This window comes from Miniopterus schreibersii (assembly GCF_964146895.1).
Source record: "Miniopterus schreibersii genome assembly, chromosome: 18".
NCBI classification, from domain to species: Eukaryota; Metazoa; Chordata; class Mammalia; order Chiroptera; family Miniopteridae; genus Miniopterus; species Miniopterus schreibersii.
This window is the reverse complement of record NC_138121.1, coordinates 31,444,056-31,470,604: the sequence shown is the minus strand read 5'-3', so window position 1 is coordinate 31,470,604 and position 26,549 is coordinate 31,444,056. Positions and strand designations below refer to the sequence as shown.

The following is a 26,549-nucleotide window of genomic DNA, read 5'->3' as shown; positions in this document are numbered from 1 at the left end:
CAGTGTAAAGTGATACCTGCCATTATTTCAATTCTCACTTATTAATGATGATTTCGAGCATCTTTTCAAATGTTTGTCAGCATTTAGTTTTCACTCCCATACACATTTTCGTTTTTAACATATATGCATATGTTCATCAACAATGTATAGGATAGTTTTAGATGTTTTGGTAAACTTTATGCATATAATCTGTACATATCCTCATGCAATTGACTTTTTTCTCTTCAACATTATGCTTTTGAGGTTTATTCATCGCATATGTGGCTCTAGCTCATCCACTTTTCTTTGCAAGAATACTTCATAGGTTATGCCCAGCGGGCGTGGCTCAGCAGTTGAGCATTGACCTAGGATCCAGGAGATCAGGGTTCGATTCCCAGTCAGGGCACATGCCCAGGTTGCGGGCCTGATCCCCAGCAGGGGGCGTGCAGGAGGCAGCTGATCAATGACTCTCTCATCATTGATGTTTCTATCTGTCTCTCTCCCTTCCTCTCTCGGAAATCAATAAAGACATATTAAAAAACAAGAACAAAACTTCATAGGTTAAATTTTCCTTTCCAAATAAATTCATTTGAGCAAAGATGTCATCAATGGCAGCACAGAGGCATGCAGACTTAGCAACACTGAAAACTCAAGTTTGGGCACTAAGGTAATATGTAAAGGCTGGAATCTCAGGTGCTCCTTTGGGTCAGCTGAGCAAAGGAGGGCCTGAAATTCACAGGTACGGGTGGGACATTGAGATGAGGAGAGGAAAAAAGGGAGGGAGAAAGAGAGATCTGGGGAGGGGAGGACATGGTGTGCAGTGGTGAAGCAAAGAGGAAAGCACTAGTGTGGGAGTAGTCAAAAGATCTTTTTATTTTTTCTCTCAAATTTATTGAGCACCAAGTATATATGATCAGGCCTAAACTAAGCTGCTCTTCTACAGCATGCTTAGTAGACTACAAGTTCCTTGTTAACAACAATAATTAATAAATAGCAACACCTACAAAACATATGTCTTTATGAACACTTCTAGATGTATGGGCTACCTCTAGAAGAATACATGGGAAACTGCTAATGGCGGCAGCCTCTGGGGAGAATTAGGTGACTGGGGTGAGGGAAGTCCTACATCCTGACCTTTCACTACATGTCATGTTTCATTTGAAATTTTCACCATGTTCCTTTTAAGTTCTTTGCTCTTTCCAAGGCAGACATAAGCTTCACAGCCTCTCCAAACCTATGCACAGAGGAGGGCCCTGTTTAAAGCCCCTCCTCCTCAGAGGCAGCCGCTGGAGATCCCTCCCTAGGGCCATTTTCCTCAATAGAAGAATCATCTTTCTGCACATGAAGGAACACCAACTTGGCCTCAACACGGTGCTCTAGCTGCTAACACTCTCAGGAGTTCCCTGCTGACAGGTTTGGTGGATGATCTTTTGGGCTGTCTTGTACGGCAATTCTTTTGGGGGCATTGAAAAGGAACATTTCTTAATTCAGCTTAATTAAAAGACATCCAATCATCACCACAAGCAACATGAAAGAGGCCCAGAGCACAGAGAGAATTTACACATTGTGCAGAAGACTGCTTATCAGATGGTATTAAGTATTGTTCATTCCTTAGGTGTAATAGAAGTGTGATTACTTTAGAAAATATGTATCTCTAAGAGATATGTATACTTATTTCTAGATAAACTATGATCTCAAAGATTTACTTTAAAATTACCTAGAGGGAGGAGGCGAGTAATTAAAGATGAAACTGGTCATTTGTTGGTAATTGTTGAAGGTAGGTGAGGTACATATGTGTTTTTATTATACTAGTTCCATTACCTAAGAAAAGTTTTAAAAAATTATACAGATAATTAAGGGAACATACAGATAAATTTTAGCACATACAGGGGCTTGAGGCTATTTCATACAATCACTCACTCTATTGTCTGGCAGAGGAGGTGGTCAAGTTTTGATAAAATAAAAATTAAAAACAAAACAAAACATGCCCTGGCCAATTTGGCTCAGTGGTCAGAGCGTCGGCTGCAGACCAAAGGGTCATGGGTTCGATTCCTGATCAAGGGCACGTACATCGGTTGCAGGTTCCCCGTCTGTGGTTGGAGCGAGTGTGGGAGACAACCAATCAATGTGTCTCTCTCACGTCAATGTTTCTCTTTCTCTCTTTCTCTTCCTCCTCTTCCCTCCCTTCTACTCTCTCTAGAAATCAATGGAAAATACACTCAGGTGAGGATTAAAAAAAAAGAAGAAAGAAAAAGTACTCAACTCTGAAGGCCCTCTTGCTGGTCCAGGTACTATTCCAACCCAGTGTCTTGCCCAATCATCCAGCTCTTTTACTCACACACAGTCTTGCACTTTTCCAACAAGTATTTATTATTAGTTAAGCCATGATTCAGGACCTTAGGGTGGGATATACTCAGGTCACCCCCCCTCACCTCCCTGGGAGAAAGATGGAGGACAGAGGACAGGTGGGGTGCAGCCAGTTCAGATCTTCCCAGGAAACGTGCCTTCTGCCCGGCGATCATCCCAGGTCGACACCTGTGGACAGAAGCCAGTGTTACTCTCCTCCTCTGTGGGGAAGCCAGATGGGGGGCTTCTTAATCTTCCTCACTTTGCCCACCTGTTCATTTCTTCAGTCAACAAGTAACCCCAGTACCTACACTGTTCCAGGAGCTGGGGAGCCAGCAGTGACCCAGGCAGATAAGAATCACTGTCCTGAATGAGCTGGCGCAAGCTGAACTACTGAAGGGGTGGGGGGAGAAGCGACACACAGAAAAATCCCAGGCTCACTGCAGGGCTGCCCAAGGAGATATGCGAGGTACAGAGCTTCAAGAGTGGTTCTGCCCTGCTTCAAGAACCCTAGAGTCAACACTGATGTTCGTCAGAATGGAGGAAAGAATACTAGGCAGCTGTGAAAAAAGGAAGGCTGATCTATGCTCCAGCACGCCTGGATCTCCAGGATATAGTCAAGTGCAAAAAGATGCCAAATGGAACAGAGTGGGATACTGGTGTTGATAACAGATGTACAGTCAAACCTCAACATCTCCAACAATTCGGTTCTCAACAACCAAGCTGTGCACTTGGAACAAAAACTTCAGTTCTCAATCTGACAACCCTTTCAGGCTGACACATGAGCATGACAAAAAGCATCTCTAGGCCACAAACAAAGGAGAGAATGCAGTCAGTTTAGCAATAAACCTCCTTGTTAACATCTCAAGAAATTGTACTGTGAATACTTTTGTGGGGTTTTTTTGTTTTTTGCTTTTGTTGCTGGCAAAATGGACTGTTAGCACAATTTTAAAACATAAAGAGGCCATCAAGAGTGCTAATGTTGCTAAGGGCTTGAAAGTGATCACAAATCACAGGCAATTGAATAGATGGAAAAACTGTTCCTTGGATAAAGGAAAAGCATTTAGCAGGTGACAGCATTTCTGAGGCAGTGATATGTGAAAAAGTGAAGATGCCACACGCAGACCTCCTTAAAGACACCCCTGGAACGAGTGCTGAAAGTGATTCCTTTAAGGCTAGTAGGGGTGGTTTAATAAATTTAAGAACATAAGTGTTTGTTTATAGATTAAACAGTACATTAGACATGTGCTGTACATAAGAAAGATTAAACCAGGGAATCATTTGGGGTCTGGAATGAATTAATTCAATTTACACTATTTCTTATGGGGAAAAATGATTTGGTTTTTGAACAAATTGCTTCTCAAACAGACTTCTGGAATGAATTAAGTTTGAGAACCAAGGTTCTACTGTATGCATACACAAAAAAATGATGGAAAGGCCGATATTATACTGTTATGCTCCCCAGAAGTAACACTCTGCTCCTTGTGGACCCTCCTACAGGCTGTTAAAGCATATTCATTTTTATATACACACATACACAAAAACACATTTACATGCTATAGAGGCAGTGGGGAAAAGCACGGATCAGAGAGACTGAATCTGAACACCCACTCCCCATCACTTCATCGCTGTGTGGCCTTGGGCCTCACTTCCCAACTCTGTAAAACGAGGATACGGATAATAGCACTTACCGCATCCTGTTTTTCAGCGTGTTTGCCCTTATATGATATAAAGTGCTTACAATACAGTTGGCCCATACAGTAAGTGCCCTGCATGTGCCTATTTTATTTACATACTCATACGCATCACAAATACTCTGTACTTTATATACAAACTGGGCCATCCTAGATGGTCCTGCAACTTGCTTTTTCCCACAAGCCTCAAAGCTCTTTCTGTATTCTGTCATGTAGATCAAGATAAATGGATCATTTTGAAGATTCTACAAAAAGCCAATGCTATTTTTTTATGGAGAAATTAAAGATTTTCTTAAACTAGAAAATGAAACAAATTAATGCTTCTCTCTCTCTCTTTAAATCAATCAAAAGGATGCTTAAATTACTGAAAAATTAAAAAAACATAATCTTCATCACCAGGTATGACTCAGCTGGTTGAGCATTGACCCATGCACCAGGAGGAAGCCAGTTTGATTCCTTGTCAGCGCACATGCTGGGGTTGGGGGCTCGATCCCCAGTAGGTGGCATGCAGGAGGCAGCCAATCAATGTTTCTCTTTCATGGAATGTTCCCATCTCTCCCTCTCCCTTCCTCTCTCTGAAATCAATAAAAACATATATTAAAACACACATACACAAAACCCACATATAATCTCCATCAAAAGGAGGCCAGTTAAATAAAAGCATCTGTAAGGTATCAAAATTAATAAGGCAGATGTATGCATTGTCATAAAAAAGGTTCCAAGACACATTGATAACCCAATGCAAGTCATAGAACAGAGCAGTATGAACTGTTCATACATAGAAAAGGCCGCAGGCTTATGCATGATAAATTCATGTAGGGAGAAAAGAGAATCAATTAACAGTAGTTACCACAAAGAACAGAGACTGGGGAACACGAGAGGACTTCTACTTTTTATTTTACTGTTCTGCTCACATCTGTTGTTTTTTAAAATGAGCACTATTAAATACTTTTGCAATAGTATCATATTTGATTCTAAGACAAATGGTTATTTCATTTTAACCATTTGAAAAGTAGTATGCTTGATACATTCATTTCCAGCATTTAAATAAAGATTTGAACATCTCTCAGTGTTTCTTGCAGTTGATGGGGGCTTTGACTTGATGAAATAGAATAATGTTAAACATAAATTTTTTATTAAAAAAGAGGATATGGCCCAGCTGGCATGGCTCAGCGGTTGAGCATTGACCTATGATCCAGAAGACAGCGGTTCAATTCCTGGTCAGGGCACATGCCAGGGTTGCAGGCCTGATCCCCAGTGGGGGGGGTGGTGCGGGAGGCAGCCGATCAATGACCCTCTCATCATTGATGTTTCTCTCTCTCTCCCTTCCTCTTTCTGAAATCAATAAAGATAGATTACAAAAGAAAGAGGATATAGCAGCCCTGGCCTTGTTAGCTCAGTTGGTTAGAGCAGCACCCCTATATGCCAAGGTTGCAGGTTCAATCTCCAGTCAGGGCACATACAAAAAGCAACCAATGAATGCAAAAATAAGTGGAACAAATCAATCTCCCCCTCTCCCTGTCTCCCCACCCCCCAAATCAATCAATAAAATTGGGCTTGGCTGGCATGGCTCAGTTGGTTAAGCATAGTCCCATGCACCAAAAGGTCAGTGGTTTGATTCTGGTCAGGGCACATGCGGGGGTTGAAGGCTCGATCCCCAGTAGGGGGCATGCAGGAGGCAGCCAAGTGATATTTCTGACTTCCTCTCTCAATAAAAACATATTAAAATAAACTAATTAATTAATTAAGATGAAGAATTTCAGTTAAAAAATAATTAATTCAAAAATAAAATAAAAAAGAGGGTATAGCAGAGTATTAAATGGTGACAAAAGGTCTGGTCAGATTGGGGCTAAAAGAATAGACTGCCTTATTGTGTCCATACATTTTAGAGATACACACTGGAGTAAGGAGGGGTGAAATGACATATCTGGGATTCGCTTCAAAATACTTCAGCAGCAAATGAAAGGAAAAAAAGGGATAGATGAAGGAAATGTGGAAAAATCTTGACATCATTCAGTTTGGGTAATGGGTATATTTGGCGGCCACTGAATCATTCCCTCTACTTTTATGTATATTTGAAAATGTCCGTAATTAAAAAGGACAGGATTGCACAAAATGGTGAGCTCCACAGGGACAGGGACCCAGCACTGAGTATGTATCTGTAGAGTGCATGAGAGATGGCTTTAGCAAGAAGACAGCCATGGTCACCTTGGCTGAGAGCTCTGACTTACTGCGAGTATCAGTGAAAGAAAAGGGAGGCACTTCTAGGAAGGAAAGGCCAAGTCCCACAGACAGTGTGATGCCGTCTTCCCTCCGCCTCTTACAGCTGAGCTCCCACCAAGTCACCAAACTCCCCTCTCCTAAGACCCCACCCCAGCACCCCAAGGGCCCCAGTAGGAGTCACTTACCCAGGATATGGGGCAGAGGGACTTGTACACACGCCGGTACCATTCGCACACGGAGACATCACCCCCTTTAGCAGTCATTGCCTTCTCACAGCGGTGGAAGTCTGTGAAAAAGGGGGTTCAGGGTCAGCCCAGACAAAGGGCTGGAGCACATTTTTGAACAAAAATCATAGAAATACTTTTTACCTCACAACCAGTTTTACACACACACACATTTTATAAAGAATGTATGCCCTTACAAGTGTACTAAAAAGGGCTAGATATACCTCTAGTATAGGCATATCTAGTTAGGGCTAGTATACTAAATTAACTTTGTAACTCCTAGAGAACTGCTGTTTAACTTGAAAACTCTGCATCACGACTGATGGGGTAATATGAGGGGCATGTGTAAGGATTATGGAAATCCAAAACCAGGGCAAGGGAAGGGGAAGAAAGTCTTGATGCTAAGATGCTGGAGTCCAAGAGAGGAAGACAGAGTGGGATAATCTGGTTTTTAAAAGTAAGCAATTAATTAGCCCTGGCCAGGTAACTCAGTTGGTTAGAACATCATCCCGATATGCCAAGGTTATAGGTTCGATCCCAGTCAGGGCACGAACAAGAATCAGCCAATGAATGCATAAATATGTGGAACAATGAATTGATATTTTCTCTCTCTCAAGTAAATAAAAAATAAGTGAATAAATAAATAAAAGTAGGCAATTAATTTTTAAAAATTTGATCCCAGTATTCCACTTCTGGACACATTCCCTAGAGAAAAGCATTCACATGGACATCAAATTACATCTATAAGAATGTATACAGCAGCATTATTCATAAGAGCTCCAAACTGGAAACAACACAAGTGTCCATGAATAAACTGTGGAAAACTTTACAGCTATAAAAATGAGCAAACTACATGTCACAGCACAGCTGAATCTTCAAAACTGTTGATTTAAAAAATCTAAACACAAGAGAATACCTACAGTATTTATAAAGTTCGCAAAGAGGCAAACCTAAACGTGGTGAGAAAATAAAAATGTGATTGCCTAAGTCAGTGGGGTTACATCTCTACTGGGGAGAGGAGGGTGTTGTGATTAATACAGGGTGTGCAGTAGGCAGGGGAGTTCAGAGTTCAGGCAATATCTACTTTTTTATCCAGGTTATAGTTACACAGGGGTTCACTTTAGAATTATTCATTTAGCTGTATGTTATGTTTTCTGTACTTCCCATATGTATGTTCCATCATACACACAAATAAATCTTTTTTTTAAATTGATTTTAGAGAAAGAGAGAGACTGAGAAAGAAACAGAGAGAGAGAGAAACATCAATTTGTTGTTCTACTTGTTTATGCATTTATTGGTTGCTTCTTGTATGTGCCCTGACCAGGGATTGAACCCACAACCTTGGCCTATCAGAACAATGCTCTAACCAACTGAGCTTTATTTTTTATTGATTTTTAGAGATAGGAAGGGAGAGGGATAGAGGGAAACATCGATGAGAGAGAAACATCACTGACCAGCTGCCTCCTGCATGCCCTCTACTGGGGATTGAGTCCACAATGGGGCATGTGCCCTGACGGGGAATAAAACCAGTGACCTCTGGTTCATAGGTCGACACTCAACCATTGAGACACACTGGCCGAGCTCAAATAAACCTTTTAAAAAAGAAATCATTGTAGGAAATAAAGTTTGTGGCACTGGCCCAGATCTTGAACATAGCTGATGACAAGGAGCCTAGGCCCTGTGAGGTAGGATGTCCAAAAGTAAAAAAGGCCTGAGATTTGTGGGTCCCCAAAGAGGCAAGAGGTGAACAGCTTCAGGTGTGGGAACAGGGGGAGATCTGCATTCCCCCCACTACCATTCCTGCTTACCCAGGTAGTTCTGCCAACAGTTCCTGGTCTGGTTCTGGTTGGGGAAGCGGCTGTCAAAAGGAGCAGTCCGGTAGTTCTTGATTTTGGTCTTGATGTCTTCTGCCATGTTGCTGACTCCTAGAGGCAAAGAGAATGGGTGTTAGCAGGGGTTCTATGGGGCCTGAACCTGGACATGTCAACCACCCAGGCCCAAAGGGGTCCCAGATACAGATGGGGTGGGTGTCAATAAGCCACCATCCCCTCCCTCTCAACATACACAGAGGTGAAGGACGAGGCAAATCCATACATCTAAGTGTGTAAGTCACAGCAAAGTTTGGAGGGAGGGTCAACTCCTTGGTAAAATCAGGCCTTATCTGTCACAAAATAACACTTGCTAACACTCACTGAGTGCTTACTACAGGCCAGGTGCTGTCCTATACTCTTACAGCTTCATTCATTCAGCCAGTCTAATAAAAGGTAAGAACTATTACTATCACTGTTCCTCAGACAAGGGACAACCAGTGTCTAAATGATTTCTCAAGGTCATACAGCACAAGAGTGGAGGAGCTGCACTCAATCATTAACACGAGGCACAATGCAGAGATTCTTAAAGTCTTTGGTGCCATGAACTCTTCAGAGGGGTCTAATGATTACTTTCTCAGAACATGTTTAAATGCATTAAAAAATTGCACAGGCTAGCAAAGATAACCAGTTATATGTAGCTGAGGATTTATTAACTACCACAGTTTTGAAGTAATGGTGAGTAAAAATATTTTGTACTATCTGCAACCATAATGTGAGATAAGATGATCTGTGATTTTGATTGCTGACAAAGTCACAAATGCTGCTAATACTAAATGCTGCTAATACTCCTGAGGTTGTTGCCTCCATGCCTAAATGAAGCAAATGCTACATTTCAATTAAGGTTAGTAAAAACACAGATGTAATTTCCTGCCATTTGCCAGTCGAGTACTAGAACCCCTTGAATTCTACAGATCCTGTGGACCCAGGGTTAAAGACTTCTGCTACAATGTCTCTTAGGAGGTGACACACAGTTTTTACCAGAGAATCTGAGAGAAACTGCCTCTATTCCAGAGATTTCGAGGAGTCCTGGGTTTACACTGAGGTAGGCAAGCTAGTGTTAAATTGAAGCTATCCACGGTAGTGGTGGGGATCTGGGCCACCGGAGTAGCCTGGGGAAGGAGGGACGACGGGGTCGGGGGGGTTGTAGAACACCAGCCGCTGGGACAACAGACGCGGTCGGAATCGTAATTTGGGGCGAGATCTTGACCCGCTATCTGGGAATGAGGGTGGGTCGGGATGACACCGTGGACCCTCCAACGCCCAAGGGGAGAGGAGGGTCCAGACACCAGGCAGCTAGGCTGCAGCCCAGGCGAGCTGCGGGCAGCCACGCCTGCGCCCTGAAGACTAAGGGCACCGCAGTTCAAACTAGAGTCCAAATCCTGGTCGCTGGCTAAGCAGCTTCATCTGAGCCTCGGTTGCCTCGCTGTCAAAAGGGACAATCACAGGCTGGGGGAGGACTAAATGAATTAATATAAGTCACTTGGAATGTTGCCCGGCATTAAGGAACTAAATAATCGTTAGCTATCACTAATAACACAACAGGACTCCAGGGCTCCCCTCAGGAGGCCGAAGCCACCGGCCGGAAACCTCACCTCGTCTTGGGGGAAGCTAGGGTCCGTCCCTCAGTCCCCCAGGATAGGATGCCAGGCTCCCGAACTCTCAACACTCACCTAAAGCTGCCCCTGAAGCCGCTCGCAGCTCAATGTGACCCTCAGCAAAGACGCCTCGGTCTGCCCGGAAGCGGAATTAAGGAGGACCGGAAGCCTGACGGGGTATAAGTGAGTCTTCCACTCGGCTAGAGCGCCCTCTGGGAGGCGGCCCCTGAGGCCAGTAAGGCTACGCCCATCCATGAGAACTCCAATCTTCTATTGGGCTAAATAGCTGTTCATCATCACTCCAGGCCCAATCATGAGCTTGTGTAGCATTTGGAGGGATTCAGAGCTGGGTTTGGGACGCCGACTCGTTACAGGGTCTCGTTACTCCCTTGGCTTTACCTCGAGAGGGAAGTTGTCTGGGTCCTGGTGCTGGCCCGAGAGTGGGCCTGGGGAAACACCCGAGCGGAAGGACTCTATTCGTGCAAGTATTATTTATTGAATGCCAGGTACTTTTGTAAGGTTGGGGATATATCATTGAACAAAAGACTACAATCCATACCCTCATTACGACAATTATTAGGGGGTATTGAAAAAGAACCAGCCTTTCCCCCAGGGTCAGTTGTTATGTTAAGAGGAATGTCCAGCCGTGGTGAGTTTTGTTAAGTGGTTAGAGCGTCTGCCTGCGGACGGAAGGGTCGAGGGTTCGATCCCCTGTCAAGGGCACGTACCTCCTTTGCTGGTTGGATTCCCCCGCTCCCGTCGTGGTGCGTGCGGGAGGCAACCGAGCGCTGTGCCTCTCTCACGTCGTCAGTGTTTCTCTCTCCCTCTCCTCCCTTGCCCTCCTCCTTCCCTTCTACTCTCTAAAAATCAATGGAAAAAATATCCTTGGGTGAGGGTTAAGAAAAAATAAAAAGAGGAATGCCCATACTCCACCTCCAAACCCCAGAAAGTTTTGGGTGACTGAGGACTCAGAAATCAGTCCTGCATCACAGAGAGTAGGGGTTAAGAATGTGAAGAGTCTGGCGGAAAGTGGTGCATCTCAGAGAGACTTGTCCTTGGATCCTGTCTTTCTCACCCCATAGCAAATCCCGTTGGCTTTACCCTTAAAAATATGCTCAGAATCTAACCCACCAGCACCTCCAGCCTGGACTGTTGCAGTAGCCCACTCCCCGGCCTCCTGGCTTCCCTACTGCCCTCCGCGCAGTCAGTCCACTCAGCCAGAGGGACCCTGCTAATGCCTCAGTCAGATCATTTCCCTTCCTTAGCCCAGAACCCTACCTTGGTGTTGGTCTGACTTTTAGTCTAACACGAAATTCCTTACAAATGACCTATATAGTTGGGCCCTTTTTATACCCTCATCTCTGTAAAAACTGATAAAGGAAACCGTATTCAAGGTGGAGCTGGGAAGCCCTGAAGGGAGGGCTCTCATGCACTGCACCATCCATTGCAGCATGCATAACGAAAAAGAAAGGTAAGAATTATTTTAATAGGGTCTGTTTCTCAACGTCTTGTCTGTAATAATAAGAACGTTACTTTTCATCTGGTTCAAAGGAGGACATTTTTCACATGAGAATTTATTTATTTTTATTGATTTCAGAGAGAGGAAGGGAGAGAGAGAGAGACATCAATGAGAGAGTCATTGATCGGCTGCCTTCTGCACACCCCCAGTTGGGAATCAAGCCTACAACCTGGGCAGATGCCCTGATGGGGAATCGAACTACGATTTCCTGGATCCTAGGTCAATGCTCAACCGCTGAGCCATGCAGACTGGGCTCACATAGGGATTTTATCTCCTGCTAAAAAGAAGGGGGGGGGGAGGTCCGTTCCTGCCCCAGCAATACACTAGCCACCGCTTGCAGCCAATGAGAAACCACCTCCTCCAATGGATTTTGTTCAAAACAACCCTCCCTAATTTCCTCCTAAAACCTAATAAACACTGATCTTCCCTTTGCCTGTCCTGAATTAGAATTCCTTTGCTCTTCCTGAATAAACTCATTTTCTGAGCTCGCCTCCATTTACCCCTTTGTTTAAGTCAGCATCTCCTACCCTCTTCTCACTCCCACTGCTCCAGCCTGGGAGCTGGCCTCCTCAAAGGTCCTTAAACATGCAGACTGGCTTCCTCCAAAGGGCCTTGGCACTTCTTGTCCTTTTGGCCTGTAATACTCCTCCCACGGCTGGCTCCCTGCCTCACCCCCTTCAGTTTTTTGCTCAAATGTCACCTTCTTGGTGAGCCCCTTCTCAGACCAAATATTTGAAGTTGCCACCTGTCAGCCTCTATCTCTCCTACTTTATTTCTCCAAAGCACTCATCTTCTCAGGTATGATATCCTTCCTTTTATTGTGTTTACCTTCTATTACATCCTCAATGTAATAGAAGATCCTAAAGGAGCAATTATTGTCTTACCATTGTATCTCCGGCACCTGAAACAGCCCTGGCGCATAGGAGGCGCTCTATAAGTATTTGTTGAAGGAGTGAATTTCTTGTGTGAATGAAGTGCCTAACGGGGACTGGACAGAGAACTGCTTCCATCCTCTAGCCTCCAAAACCTCCCTTATACTGTGCTGGGTGCAGTGCCCAGGCCTTATTGAGTCAGGGCCTTCTTACACATTCTGTGTTCATCAACACTGGAACTATTTGTGGAACTACCTGTTTATATGCCTTTATTCACTCCCTTCAATGAGATCTCCCTAAAGCCCAAATCCTTTCCCTGCTTAACCCTTCCGTGGCTCCCCTGTGACCTCAGGACAGAATCCAGGCTCCTCAGCATGGCCCCACAGATCTTTGTGAACTGACCCATGGCCCCCTCTCCAACCACAGTGATATTTTAGTTCATTGAACCGCGCTGTGAGTTCTGCCTCCAAGCCTCTGCTCACGCTGCTTCTGCCTGGAACATTCTTCGCCTGGCTTCTAAAATCAGCTGGTTTTCCCTCCAGGCAGCCTTCCTGACCTTCTCTTCCCTGCGGAGGAAAGGTTCCTCCTTTTGGGTCCCCTCCATCCCCTGGAATTTCCCCACCCCAGCCCTGACCACTCTGGGCTGTCCCTGCCTGGTGATGGGTCTGTCTCCCTTAAGGGCAGGGTCCAGAGTTGCCTTGGTCGCCGCTGAATCCCCAGCATTGTCCCCAGGAGGACCACTCAGCAGGCTCTCTTTGGGGGCTCAGTGGTTCCCAGAATGCGGTAGGCTCTTCTTGGGGTCTAGTCTGAGTTCCATGTCCTCAGCTTGGGTGGAGAAACAGAGTAGGTGGTTTGGGGGTGGGGGTGGGGCTTAGTAAGCACTCGGCCTAATTCCTTGATAGTCCCTAGCACTGTGACAGCGCACAGTAAGTAACCCTTTTTGGAGCCCCAGTCCCCTTTTCAAGGGGGACAGGGTAGGTGAACGCACAAGTTAGTGCATGGGCCTGATTCCTTTGCAAATTCCAGCACAGGGCAGGCACACCGTGCACGGCAAGTCCCCTAAGGGTCTGGGTCTATTTTGGTCGCGGTGTGTCTGAGGATCACACGGGCAGGGAGGGGTTGGGTGGGCGAGGCAGGGAGGCAGGGAGGGTGCGCACAGGCTCCCAGCGGGTCTGGGGGGTCTAGTCAGTATCGCTGAGGATGGAGACAGCACGCGGAGGAGGTCTGACCGGGTGTTTTTATTGGGTTGCTGCTCCGGGCCGCGCCGCAGCGCGGAGGGGAGGCGCTAGGCCGGGCACGCGGCCCCCGAAGCGGTAGGTGTACTTGCGCCCCCCGCTCTTGCGCACTATGTCGCGGCGGTAGTAGTAACGCAGGCCTCGGCTCAGCTTCTCGTAATTCATGCCGGGTTTCCTCTTGCGCTCGCCCCACAGTCGCGCCACCTAGAAGGTGGGAGCAGGGGGGTCTTAGCAATAGACGGCGGGGTGCGGGGTGGAGGGTGCGGGGTGCGGGCACAGCCCCGACGCGGGTTGGGTAGGGCCCAGCGGGGCTGAGGCGAGGGCGCGGCCAGGGCGGGACCAAGGGCGAGGCGAGGGGACCGCAGGGCTAAGTGGAACGAGGGGAGACTGAGGCCGGCCTCGGGGGTCGGGCAGCGCCCACCTCTTTGGGGTCGCACAGCTGGAACTCGAGGCTGTTGCCCGTCCAGCGGATGCAGCTGCTGCGCGCCCCGTCTTGGAGCAGCTCCAGGAGGAACTGCCACAGCTGAATGGGACCTGCGGGGTGGAGGCGGGTGAACGCTCAGGTGTTCCGGCCCCGGCCCGAGTCGTTTCGACGGCCCAGGAGTCCCGCTCCCTCACCTCGAAGGTCCAAGGGTTCAAGTCTCCCCAAATCGGAAACGAGGAGTCCGGATCCCCTCCTCCTCGGGGACCGGGGAGTCCAAATCCCTCCATACAAGGGACCCAAGAGTCGGCCTCGGAGACCCCGGGGATTTAGGAGTTTGGCTGCCCCACCTCGGAGACTCGGCACCCAGGCCCTCACGTCTTCCCTCCCCCCTAATTCGGGAGCCTAGGTCTTGTTCCTTGCTCCCTGGAAGACTGCCAGGGCCTTCATCCTGCCCCCCCTTAGGATCAGGACTGAGGGCCACCGCCGCCTCCTCTCCCGAGCCGAGGTGTCTAAGCGCCCCCTTGGGCGCCTCGGCCCCGCCTCACTGGACTTAGGCTTCGCTCCCTCCCGACCACGTCCCGCGGGCCTCTCACCTCGGTGGTTAGTTTTGGGGTAACGAGCCAGATTTGCACGGTCCGACGGCAGCTTCGGTTCGGAGGGGGCGGTGAGATCTGAACTCGGGCGCTCCTTTGGAGAGGTGGTGAGACCCCCGCGCAGCCCCAAGTCCCAGGAGGTGGGACAGTCCGAGCCCCCAGGCCCGCCCCAGTATTTGGCGCCGTCGGAGCCAGTAGAACAGTCCCAGCTGGTGGAGCTGGCTGTGGTGGGGGCGCACGACCACGCGCTGGTCCCGCCGGAGCACGGGGTGGTGTTCTGGCCGGTGACCCCCAGAGGCCCGGCGAAGGGGGCGGGGCCCGGGGCTGGAGAGACTCGGCTGCAGGCGTCCCAGCCGGTGCTCCCCAGCTGCGTCCAGTCTCCCGACCACGGCGGAGCCTGCGAGCCGTGCTCTGTGCGGGGGAACGGACCCCAAGTGAGCGGAGCCCAGGTGCCCCGCTCCCGGGCCCCTCGGGAGTTCTAGAAGTGGAAGCTCGAGGCCCTGGCTCCGGAGGCCCTGGCTCCCGGCTCTGGGCCCGGCCACCTGGAGGGACACAGCGCCCCCAGTCCTATCTCTGTTCTCCCTCAAAGATCAGGAAACTTAAACTTCAACCGCGGTGGGAGACCCCAGTCCCCGCTGCCTCTCTGCGCGCTCACCTGCGGCCCATGGAGTTTCTGGGTGCGGTGGCCCGGAGCTGCAGTCCCACTGCGGGGGTCCTGCGAGGAGTGAAGACGTAGCTGAGTTCAGGGAAGGGTGTGAGCTAAGACTGGAGAACCCCCTCAACCACTCACCCAGGAGTCTTTATTTGTCAGGGACTGAGAGTCATTATTACCCCAGCCCCTAATCACTCAGACCTAGGACTGGGGACCCCAGCCCCCTCCTCTTTCAGCCTCAGGAGTTCAGGCCCGCAGCCCTCTCCCCACTAAATGCCAGGAGTCCGGGCACCCCCTCCCTCCCTCAGACCTAACCTTCCCCAGCACCCAGGGGTCCCAGCTCACAAACACCTTTCCAGCACGGCTCCTCCGTCAGCATGTCCCCTTGGAGCGCCACTTCAGGGAAATAGAAGCCAAGCTCAGCTCCTTCTGCAGGCAGTCAGGGTAGGGCTGGTCAGGGTCAGTGGAGGCCCCCCACCTGGGCACCGACCCCCACACACATTGTTTCAGCCCCAGCAGCCTACCCAGCCTTGACAGCCTGTTCCCCAGGGACACTTCCTGCAGTGATGCCTCATCCCAGTTCCACAAGTCCATGGATGCTGGTTGTGAATGTTCTGGGGGGGGGGGGAAGGCACAGGGTGAGCTGGTGACACTTAGGGACCCTGCGGTCTGGGCCCCAGCCCTTGCTTCCCTCAGACCCAGTAGTCCAGGCCGCTGCTCCTTTCTTCCCCAGGACCCTGGAATCTTGGCCCCCAGTGTCCTGTTCTCTCAGACTGGGAGTGAGGGACCTCAGCCCTCTTTTTCCTCAGACCCAGGTGTCCAGGCCCCCACACCTCCAGTCCCCAGTTCATGGCTCACCTCTGGCGGGATCCTCTGCCCCCAGCTAGGGGTCTCAGCCCCATTTCATACCATGCATCCCCTCCCTTGGGGGCCTGGGCAGGGGGGAATTTTCCAAGACGTCAGAGCTGGGGGTTGAAGGGAGGGTCGAGTTGCAGGGGGCTTGGGCGGGGCTGAGCTACACTCCCCCTGCCCCCCACCCCAGGGATGGCTGCCTGCTTCCTGGTAGCTGGGGCTGTCTTGCTGCAAGGGTGGCTTGGACATGGACCGGAGCTTGGGGAACAGCAGGCTGGGTGATGGGGTGCAAGGGGTGTTTATGGGGTGATGGTAGTGGAGCAGGGGGCTTGGTGGACAGGTTCTCATCTTGGGGACTTGATCCTGAGACATGGGTGGTAGTGGTGGGGAGGAGGGTCTGGGTACAGCTGGGCTGCTCCGGGCTTATCTGCAACAGGAAGGGGGATTTCCGGCCAGACCCTTGGTCTGCCTACGTCACAATCCACAGGGGGGCTGAGGGGGATGGGGGGGGGTGTGCGGGGGAGGCCTGACCAGGGCTTTGAGGGCATTCTGGGGCTGCTCTGGAGGAGTGTCAATCATGACAATAGCATCAACAAAATAAATGATAACAGTAATATTGATAGCTAACATTTATTGAGGGCTCATTGCATGCCACCAACAGTACCATGGGCCTTTGTTTAATTTTCTTACGAGGTAGGTACTAGTCTTATCTCCATTATTATTTTTTAGAAACTTTTTAAAATATATATATATCTTTATTGATTTCAGAGAGAGGAAGGGAGAGAAAGAAACATCAATGATGAGAGTCACTGATCGGCTGCCTCCTGCACGCCCCCGACTGGGGACCGAGCCCGCAACCCCGGCATGTGCCCTGACCGGGAATCAAACCACCATCTCCTGGATCCTAGGTGGATGCTCAACCGCTGAGCCACGCCCGGCTGGGCTTATCTCCATTTTATGAAAGGAAATTGAGGCAGGCTTCCTTCCACTTTCTTTCATCCCGAGTCCATGCCCTTCCTTGGTGTAATAGTTTGGGACAAATAGGAAATTTGAGTGTAAACTGAATATGATGTATAGAATTATTAATTTTCTTAGATGTGTCAATGGCATCATGATATGAAAGATGTCTCTTTCATGAAGTGAACACTGAGATATTTAGGGGTGAAGTGTTGCCTGTAACTTGCTTCAAATGGCTCAGTAACCCTCCCTTTGTGTTTTTGAGCCTCTCTCTCCTGCCCATCTCCAGCCCCACTGTACGGCCTCACAGTTCTCACCTCTCTTCATCCTCCTGCCTCCGACCCCACCCCTCCATTCTGTCCATCTGTCTCTCAACCCACAATCAATCTCTCTCCCTGTCCTCAGGAAGACTTAAATGCACTCTAAAACCCTACTTTCTGGCAGTATTCTCCTTCCCATCCCCTTCTTTGCCCCCATGGTTAGTGAGTAGAAGTGAGGCAGGAGTAGGGAGGGCTGGGATGTGGGGGCAGAGCTTGAGGGTCCCCAGGCTGGGTGGTCCAGCCCAGGTGGCAGGGGACTGAAGGGCACTTCCTGCTGGGGTAGGAGGCCCTTACCCTCTGACCAGACTGGAAAATGTGACATCAGAGAGGGGGCAGTAAAGGAAACAGGAAGAGAGGAAATTTGACACCTCTCCGGGGTGACTGAGGCCTTCGCAGTGTTTCCCACCTCCCGTTGCCCCTACCAATCCAGGGTTCTGACCACTACACCCCTGGGAGACCCTCATCCCTTGCTCATGCTGGAACCATGCAATCTCCCTCCTCTGCTTCATCTCTGCCCCAGCCTCTTTCCCGACCTCCAGCCCACAGGTCTCTGGGCTCTTTCTAAAGTGCAGATTTGCCCAGCTTGCGTGGCTCAGGGGTTGAGCGTCGATCTATGAACCAGGTCATGGTTCCATTTCTGGTCAGGGCACATGCCCAGACTGTGGGCTCCAGCCCCAGTGGGTGGCGTGCAGGAGGCAGCTGATCAATGACTCTCCCTCATCATTGATGTTTCCATCTCTCTCCCTCTCCCTTCCTCTCTGAAATCAACAAAAAACCAAAAAGTACAGATGCGTGATGCCAGTTCCCTGCTTAAACTCTCAGCTTCTTGGGGCTGGCTGCTGCCTTCTGGATAAAGTCTAAGCTTACCCTGGTGTTCAAGGCCCTGCAGTGGACAATTCAGACAGGCAGAAATAAGCTTGGAGCTGGGAAAAGAGATGGGAGGAGAGACCCACAGAGAGAGAGAATTGATTCAGAGATACAGATGCATAGAACAGAAAGAGACAAACAGAGGGAAACTCACAGAGGAACAGAGACAGAGAAACACTCAAGGAGACCTCTTACTCAAGAGACACAGAGCAAGAGAAGTCGCCTGGGGTTCAACAGAGTGAAGAAACTGGGAAACAGACTCAGATCCAGAGGGTGAGAACTGCAGACTGGGAGAGACAATGACAGGAGAATAAGACAGTCTCAGAAGTGACCAGTTCCTCCAGGAAGCCCCCTCGACTCCCAGGTTGCACCCTGAGCTCCCCCATCCCAACCCTGACCACTCTGAGCTGTCAGTCTGGCAGTGGGCCTGTCTTCTGCCACTGGACCAGGAGCTCTGAGGAAACAGGGCCTGGGTCTGTTTCAGTCACCAATGTGTCTCCAACACTGTGTAGGCCCTAGGTGAGTTTGCTGAAAGCCTAGAAGGGCAGGGCGCAGAAGACCCCCTACGCTGGTGCTGAGAACACAGGCTACAGTCAGACGAGCATGGGTCTGGGCCTCAGCTTCCTCTTCTGTGAAATGGGCTGCACTCAGTGTGCACTTATGAGGTTTCCAGATGTTACAGGCCCATCTGCATTTCTGTCTGGGTAAATTTTCAAGGCTCCCCATTATTCCCAGGTAGGGGATGCTAAGCCTTGCACCCCAGAGTGCTCCCAAGCCCAGCCAGGGATGGAAATGAACAAAAATTTATTGACACTGGTTTTGGGGAAGATAGGTAGTGGGGGGTTTTCCAAAGAGAACTGTGGGGAGGAGCCAGCGCCCGGCCAGGTGGGAGCGGGTGCCCAGCCACAGACCCTATCTTAGGCCCAACTTCTTCTTCTCTTTCTGCTTTTTGCGCACCACATCCAGGTTCCGGTCTTTCCACATGCTCTTGCGCAGCTTGATGGGGCGCGAGCCCACGTACTTCCCTGTGGGAATGGAGGGTTCAAGGTCAGGTTTGGAGTCTGACTTAGGCCAGATGCCTACCACACCCACTGTCCTTAGGGGAGGCCTCACCCACCATTCATTTCACGCATGGCTCGCACGTAGTCGCTGGGGTCCTTAAAGCTAACGAAGCCATAGCCCTTGGTCTTGCCTGTGCGCTTGTCACGGATCACCTTAGCCTTAAGGAAGGATGGGAAGCGGCTGAAGGCGCGTGCCAAGATGTCATCATTCACCTCATTGCCCAGATCCCCACAGAAGATCCGGAAGTCATCTGCGGTTGGGAGAGAGAGGTCAGAGGACGCAGATGCCTGGCCAGGGTTTGCTTTATTTAAAGAGCCCCACCTTCTCTGGAGGCACCCCCCAGCCAACCTTCCTCTGTATCCTCAGCAGTGGCCCCCTTAGTAATAACAGCCAACACCTGTATAGTATTTACCCTGTACTAAGCTCTGCACTAAGCACTCATGAGGTTTTAACACACTTGGCACTCCCAACAGCCCTTACTCCCAACGACCCTTTTATACTGAGAGTTCAAGTGACTCAACCAGGAAGTGGTAGAGCTGGGACAAGAACTCAGGCATCTGGCTCCAGAGTTCTTACTTTTAATTAATTGCACTACCTTTCCCCACCCTAGGGTCATCTTACCCATTCCCTGTCCCAGCCCTGGCCTCTTCTCTAAGCCCTTGGCCATCCTTGGACTCCTGGACAGTTCCCCATGGACATTCCCTGGGTCCCTGACACCGCTGGCTCCCATAATGGCACCCTATTACCACAGACTTCATCTTTCCTCAACTCTGCTTCCTCTGCAAAGCCCACTCTTAATTCCCACTTGAATCTCTGAAACCTGGACATCACCCGATCTTTCTCCAAGGCTGACCTCAGTTGCCATCTCCAGACATATCCTCTGCGCTGGGCCTGAGCCTCAACCGAATATGCTTACCCCAAAGAATAATCCTTTCCCCACAAAGCTCATATTATCCCTTGTTGATGAGGAAAATGACTGGAAGGGTTAAGTGACTTGCCCAATGTCACAAATCTAGGGTCTACATCCTGTACTGGCCACATCTGGGCCCAGGCTGCCATGACCCTTGTCTGGGGTGATAGACTGTCCCAGCAGAAGAGGCAGAAGTCTAGGACTGGGATGGGAGGTAGCTACCTTTCCTTGGCTACAGCTGGGGTTACCCCATGGTTTCTGTGGTAATTAAGGACACTCTGAGAACAAGTTAGGCCAACCCAGGAGAAAATAATCTGACAAACTCAGAGGGTGAGACCTTCTACTAGACAACTGGTCTGAACACTTCATATAACTATTATACACAAGACAAGGCAGTGGGAGGGAGACCATTCTCATGAAAAGATAATCTCATTAAAAGATAATAAAACTGCATGTATCCTGATTTAGGGGAAAATGGCTATAACAGATAGTGTGAGGGAAAGCTGAGTAAATTTGAATATAAATGGAACATGAGATCCCATAGAATTATTGTGATAATTATGGTATTATGACATGAAAGAATGTCATTTTTCTTAGGAGACGAATACTGAGGTATTTAGGACCAAAGTGGTAATTTATAGCTTGCTTCAAATGATTGAGCAAACCACCCAAAAACACATAAACACACAGAGATATAAAATAAATATAGCAAAATATTAATTGCTGAATCTAGGTGGTGTATATATGGCTGTTCACGGTGCAGTTCAGCGTTTAACATTTTTCATAAGTTGGGAGAAAAAAGAATGTTCTTTTACCTTTGGCAAGCCAGGCCCCTCATGAATGAAACAGGCCAGAAGTCCTAGGTGCCAATCACCTCCACCAAGTTCTGTTCAGTGGCTGGGTAAGGGCTTGCCCCTCAGAGCCACAGCCTAGTCCTCCATGAGGTGCTAACAACCGTGCCTGCCCTACAGAGAGGAGGCATTTGGGGAGTTACCTGGTTCACCTTCCCTGTTTCTGCCCCAAGGAAGAGAGCTTGGCCTGACTCTGGCTGAGCAATGCCTGACCCGGACTCTGGCTCACTTACCTGCATCCCACTCCAGCAGGCTGGGGTCTTCCCAGCTGCTCCCAGCCGCTGTGCGAATGCAGCGCTTCAATTTCTCTGGCTTTCCTTTCTTCTTGTCCTCACCCAGAGGCTCCGGGACCTGCAGAAGAAAGAGGAGCGAAGGTTTGGTGTGGGAGTCTTTTGGACCCACCTGCTGCCCTCCCAACCTTCCTTTGCCTCTTGCCCTCCTGCCTCCATAGTTAAAGGACTGGATGTGCTCCCATGTGTGGGTATATGTTTCTGCCACCCTATCCCCCATGTCCTTCCAGCCCCTCCAACTTCCCGGGCCCCTCCTCCCTCCATCGATAGAGGACTACTGTGTTTGTGTGTGTGGAAGCCCATAGGCTCCTGTCTACCCTCCCAGTTCTTTCTATCCCCCCCACTGTTGTGTTCCTTGCTTACCTCAAGAGCCATGAGGCCAGGGGGTGGCTCAGGCCGTGGGGGCCGGGGTCGTGGACGCAAGGACAGGAGCTCAGGAATGCGTAGTGGGGGCAGCAGGCCTCGAACAACTTCCAGAGGGAGGGGCAGGGGCTCAGGCTCAGGCAAAGGCATGGCCAGAGCCAGTGGTAGGCTGGGCCCAATGACGGCAGGGCCGGTTGGGGCGCCTCCTGCCCCCACAGCTACTGCTGCGCTAGCGTCCTCCAGTCCAGCTGCTGCCACCACTGCCTCCTCCTTCTCTTTCAGGCCCAACCCCAAGCCTAGGCCCAGCTCTCGGGGTGTTGCTGGCTCTTCCTGTGGGCAAGGGGTGGGAATGAGGGGGTCAGCTCGAGGCTCAGCCCTTACTCCCATTCCAATCCTATACAACAAAGCAAGGGCCTGGGGGCCAGAGCACAGGCAAGAGATACTGAGACAGAGAAAGGAGTCTCTAGTCAGAGGCAGACACAGGGACACAGACATACAGACACAAGGACAAAGAGAGGCATCAAGACAGAAAAACAGAGAGGGACAATCAAAGGGAAAAAGGAGATACAGAGATAGAAATATACCCATAGCATATATTTCTCTCTACACTTTTCTCAAAAAAAGAAAGAAAACAAAGATTTGACCACAGAAATACAAGGAAAGATAGACGGAGATAGAGAGTGAGAAGGCAGAGACACAAAAAGGCAGACTTAGACACAGTCCATCAGGCCAGGATCAAGGATCTCCCCACCCACTGCACCCCTGACCATCAGCTCCCTGTCCATACTTACCAGGGGAGGCCTCAGAGCAGCCATGGAACCCAGGGGAGGCCCCGGGGCCCGAGCCATCGGTGGTAGCATCATAGGTGGTCCAGGGGGCCCAGGCAGAGGGGGGCCCACAAGGGCCTGGTGAGGGGGCCGCAGGGCCATAGGGCGAGGACCACCTGCTGCAGAAGAAAGAGCAGAATCTGTCAGGGTGTTAGTGGGGGAGTTAGAGGGCATAGGGGGGATTATGTGGCAGGGATGATGACCCTTGCCCCTCACCTGCTCTCTGAAGCACATGGGGGACGAAGGCCGGACGCAGGATAGGGGCCCTCTGGGGGGCCACAGCTGTGGGAGAGAGAGATGGGGGTGTGTGTCATGGGGGACCAGGGTACTTGGGGCAAGGTGTGTGTGTGTGAGTGTGGTACTCTCAGCATCCAAAAAATCCTGGAGAAGGGTGTGGGGAGCCATCTGGAAGAGGCAGGGGTCTTTTCATTTGTGCATTCAGCAGAAATTTACCATTGAGGATCTCCTCTGTGCCTGTTCCTCACCTGGGCAATGCCAGGGACACACCAAAAGACCAAGGGCTCTTCAGGAGCTCCTGGTCCAGAGTAGGAGGGAATAAACCCATTACCAGAGAGTGTCAGCCCAGAGTGATTAGGTCCAGGATGGGAGAAAGTCCAGGCACAGTGACTGGGGCTGGAAGAAAGCCCACAGAGTAGTGGGAGCCCAGAGGAACCCTCTGACCTATCCAGGGGAACTAGAGAAGGTTTCCTGAAGAAAGGGACCTGGGAGCTGAAATCCAAAAGATAATGAAGAATCAGGCGAGAGACGAGTGGAAAAAGTACTGGCAAAGAAGAACACTTATAAACAAAACCTTTCCCCCTTTTTGGTTTGGTATAATTGTAGTAGAGGAAGCTGTGGTTAGAGAACATAAAAGAATGGTTGAGAGGTCAGCAGGCACCCAAGCATAGCCTTATTAGCTGAGCCATGAATGTCCTCCTGAGGGCACCAAGGAGTCACAGCAGGGTTGGAAGCTGGGCAGGGTGACAAGGCCAGATTTGTATTTTGATCAAAACCATACTAAAGAGTAAGAGATGTTAAAATTTCTCAGATACCAGATTTTAAAAAGTACAACAGAATTTAAGTAACATGTTTGATCTGATATTGCACCTGAAGTTTAGAGAACACATATCCTTTCACATACATAAGGAAGTAATACCACAAAAGTTGACTATGTATATAAAGTTCACCTCAACAACATAAAGTAAGAATGGCCTATGGAGAGGTTAGATTTTAGCTGACTTCAGTTAGTTTGATTTTGGTTTAGTTGATAGGTTTTAAAAGGTTATAGTTGGGTGACACAACAGCAAGCAGAAGAGAGAACATGAGCATTGCTGGCACATCCCAACAATGTTTAAGGCTTCTGGGGAGGAGGTAGGAATCTCTCTCTGCAAGGGACCAGGTGATGTAGGGTCTTGACTGGCAGGTGAAGAGCTTGGTGCTTGTTTGATGGTTTGTTCATCTCAACAACAGAAAGCATATAATGCTTACTATGTGGCGGACACGAAGACTTCTGCCCCTCATGGAGCTTATATTTTAGAGGAAGCAAAAGATAATAAATAACTAAATTGTACAGCTTGTTATAAGGTGTTAAGTGCTATAAAGAAACAGTAAAGGGTAGGGATTAAGAGTGATGGAAGGACGTTGGTTTGCAATGATCAGGTTAAGCCTTATTAAGGCCAAAATAATTTGAAATACATAATCAGGTTTGTGCTTTAGGAAGGTGACAACATCAGGTTGGGGATGAAATGAACAGGGTGAGTTGGAGCAATGAATCAGGTAAGAGGCTGAAGTAGTTGAAATATGAGTGCTTGTTTAAATGTGGGTTTCCTGGCCCAAGACCTACCTGCTCGTCGCAAAAACATGGCTTCTCGAGCCTCTGGACTGTCCAGGTGACTCCGATCACCAGGGCCAAAGCCAACTGTTGGGAGAGGAGAGACAAGGATGGTGGGAGGAGAGTCCTGGGCATCCCTTTTTACCACTCTACCTAAAACCCTGGCTTCCTCACCCCACCACTCCTTACTTACCTGGGCCCACAAAAGGAGGGCCACCCACCATGGGAGAAACCACTGTGGCTGCCGCGGCTGCCCGGGCCTCCAGAGTCTGTTGGACCTGTTGGGAAGGAGGTTGGGGTAAGTCTGACTCAGTGCTCCCAAACTGCCCTGGCTGGCTATCTGTCAAGCTTTAGGGCTTAGTTAAAATGGCACTTTTCAGGGAGGCTTTTGGGATCACACCAGCTAAAACTGTCCTTAGCCCATCCTTAGCAGCAACTTCTCTCACTATCATGCTGCTTCACCTGCCCCATAGCACTTAGCACTATCTGAAATTATGTCCAGCCTGTCCTCCCCATCTCCTATGCCACCACTCTGGTCTAAGCCGCCATTGTCTCTTGCCTTGATCATTACAGTAGCCTCTTCCTCAGACTCCTTGACTCTGCCCTTGCCCTCCTATAGTCTGTTCTCCAAACACAGCCAGAATGACCCTGTAACATCTAAGTTGGATCATATCACCCCTCTGCTCTAAATCCCTCAGTGGTTTCCCATCTCAGAGTGAAAACCAAGGTCCTTATGGTGGCCTACAAAGCCCTACCAGATCTGGTGTTCCTGTCCTCATCTCCTCCCATTCTCCATCGCTCACTCCACTCCTGCCACACTGTTCTCCTTGCTGTTCCTTGAACATGCAGGTATGCACCTGCTTCACGGCCCTTGCACTAGCAGTTTTCTCTACTGGAAGTGCTCTTCCCCCAGATATCTACATGGTTCCCTTCATTATGTCCTTTATATCTTTGCTTAAATGTCACCTCCTCCAAAAGGCCTGCCCTGACTGCGCTGATAATCCTCTGTCCTTCTGACTGTACTTTGATCTGTCTCTTCCAAGTAAAATGTAAACTCCAAAAAGGTTGTTCTCTGCTATATATGCCTAATTCCTAGAATAGTGCCTGGTGCATAGAAGGCAACCAATAATTATTTGTTGACAGAATGAACAAGTTTCATTTAACTGTCTTCTTTTTAGTAGTCTCTCTCTTCACTAGTCATATATAGCTAGCTATTGAGCACTTGAATATGACTAATAAGACTGGGGCACTATCTAACTCAAATATATATTTTAAATAGACATTTCCATCATTGCATGAAGTTCTTCTAAACAACATGCTCTAGAGCTCTCAAAGGGCAGAAATATTGTCTTAGTCATTGCCTGATACATAAAATGTGTCATGCAAATTAATCAACAAGCCTACATGTCATTAAGTCTCTGTATACAAACACTGTTCCAGGCATTGTGCTCTCTGACTTAGATGCCAGAGTTCAGACGTACCTGCTGGTATGTGTTGGTCGCGATAATTGGGCGGATCACAGGAGCTGTTGGGATCTGCATCGCTTCTACCGTGGGGACTGTAGGCACTGCAGGCATGGCAGCTGGGATTCCAGTTACCGGAGCCCCCAGAACTTCCTGCTCAAACCTGGGGGAACAGGGCACCAAAGTTCAGGACCTTGCACCAATTCTGGGACGCTGGCTATATCGAACCAGTGCCTTCATCCCTACCAACCTCTCTTTACTCCAGCCCCCACATCCCGAAGGTCCCATTTCCCCAAGATAGAGCCATATGTCGGGCCTATTGCAGCCTGGAGGCTCCAGAGTTCGGCGGCCCCGGCTCTGGGACGACTTTTATCCCGCCCTGTCGCGGGCCTTACAGGGCCATCTCCGCCTCCATCTCCTTCAGGCGTTCTTCCCCACTCTTGCCCGGAATGACGGCGCCAGGTCCCGTAACCACAGGTCCTCCTGCACCCGGGAGTCCCGGGGCCGGCCCCGCCCCAGCCATCGCTGCTGCCTTCGCTGTCGCCGCTACTGCCGTCGGGCCTCCACTGGTTCCGCTGTCTGCTCTCTGGCTTCGTCGGTGTAGGCGCCCACAGATGACCTAAAGCGAAAGCGACGGACGCTGGTGCATGACATCATATGCCAGTCTTTAGAAAGAGACCAATGAGAATCTGCCCGCACCCGGAGGGCCCACCCAAGGAAGAATATAGA

The 26,549-nt window shown here is 49.5% G+C and overlaps 3 protein-coding genes across 5 annotated transcripts; all 3 read right to left on the bottom strand.

The window, feature by feature from the left end:
- Positions 1 to 1,744: 1,744 nt before the first annotated feature.
- On the bottom strand, positions 1,745 to 10,097 carry COX6B1 (cytochrome c oxidase subunit 6B1). The gene is made up of 4 exons (XM_081118007.1): positions 10,008 to 10,097; positions 8,275 to 8,391; positions 6,428 to 6,528; positions 1,745 to 2,514 (listed from the first exon to the last, which is right to left on the bottom strand). Exons 2-4 carry the CDS (start codon positions 8,378 to 8,380, stop codon positions 2,461 to 2,463), a joined length of 261 nt encoding a protein of 86 aa, XP_080974133.1. The 5' UTR covers positions 8,381 to 8,391; positions 10,008 to 10,097; the 3' UTR covers positions 1,745 to 2,460.
- Positions 10,098 to 13,561: 3,464 nt separating this feature from the next.
- ETV2 (ETS variant transcription factor 2) lies at positions 13,562 to 15,821 on the bottom strand (the record flags this gene model as incomplete). The annotated part of the gene is made up of 6 exons (XM_081118991.1): positions 13,562 to 13,762; positions 13,980 to 14,092; positions 14,576 to 14,986; positions 15,231 to 15,290; positions 15,543 to 15,656; positions 15,752 to 15,821. 6 exons carry the CDS (start codon positions 15,819 to 15,821, stop codon positions 13,562 to 13,564), a joined length of 969 nt encoding a protein of 322 aa, XP_080975117.1.
- Positions 15,822 to 19,010: 3,189 nt separating this feature from the next.
- RBM42 (RNA binding motif protein 42) lies at positions 19,011 to 26,479 on the bottom strand. Of its 3 annotated transcripts, none has more exons than XM_081117855.1 (10): positions 26,216 to 26,446; positions 25,839 to 25,983; positions 24,551 to 24,635; positions 24,370 to 24,444; positions 22,743 to 22,808; positions 22,491 to 22,666; positions 21,700 to 22,029; positions 21,280 to 21,397; positions 19,341 to 19,535; positions 19,011 to 19,248 (listed from the first exon to the last, which is right to left on the bottom strand). In XM_081117855.1, the coding sequence occupies exons 1-10, from the start codon at positions 26,341 to 26,343 to the stop codon at positions 19,136 to 19,138; spliced, it is 1,431 nt and encodes a 476-aa protein (XP_080973981.1). In that variant the 5' UTR covers positions 26,344 to 26,446; the 3' UTR covers positions 19,011 to 19,135. The 3 variants fall into 3 exon arrangements, with proteins under 3 accessions (XP_080973981.1, XP_080973982.1, XP_080973983.1); XM_081117856.1 differs by having other exon boundaries at positions 22,491 to 22,645; XM_081117857.1 differs by lacking the exon at positions 22,743 to 22,808 and having other exon boundaries at positions 22,491 to 22,645; positions 26,216 to 26,479.
- Between the last annotated feature and the right edge of the window lie 70 nt (positions 26,480 to 26,549).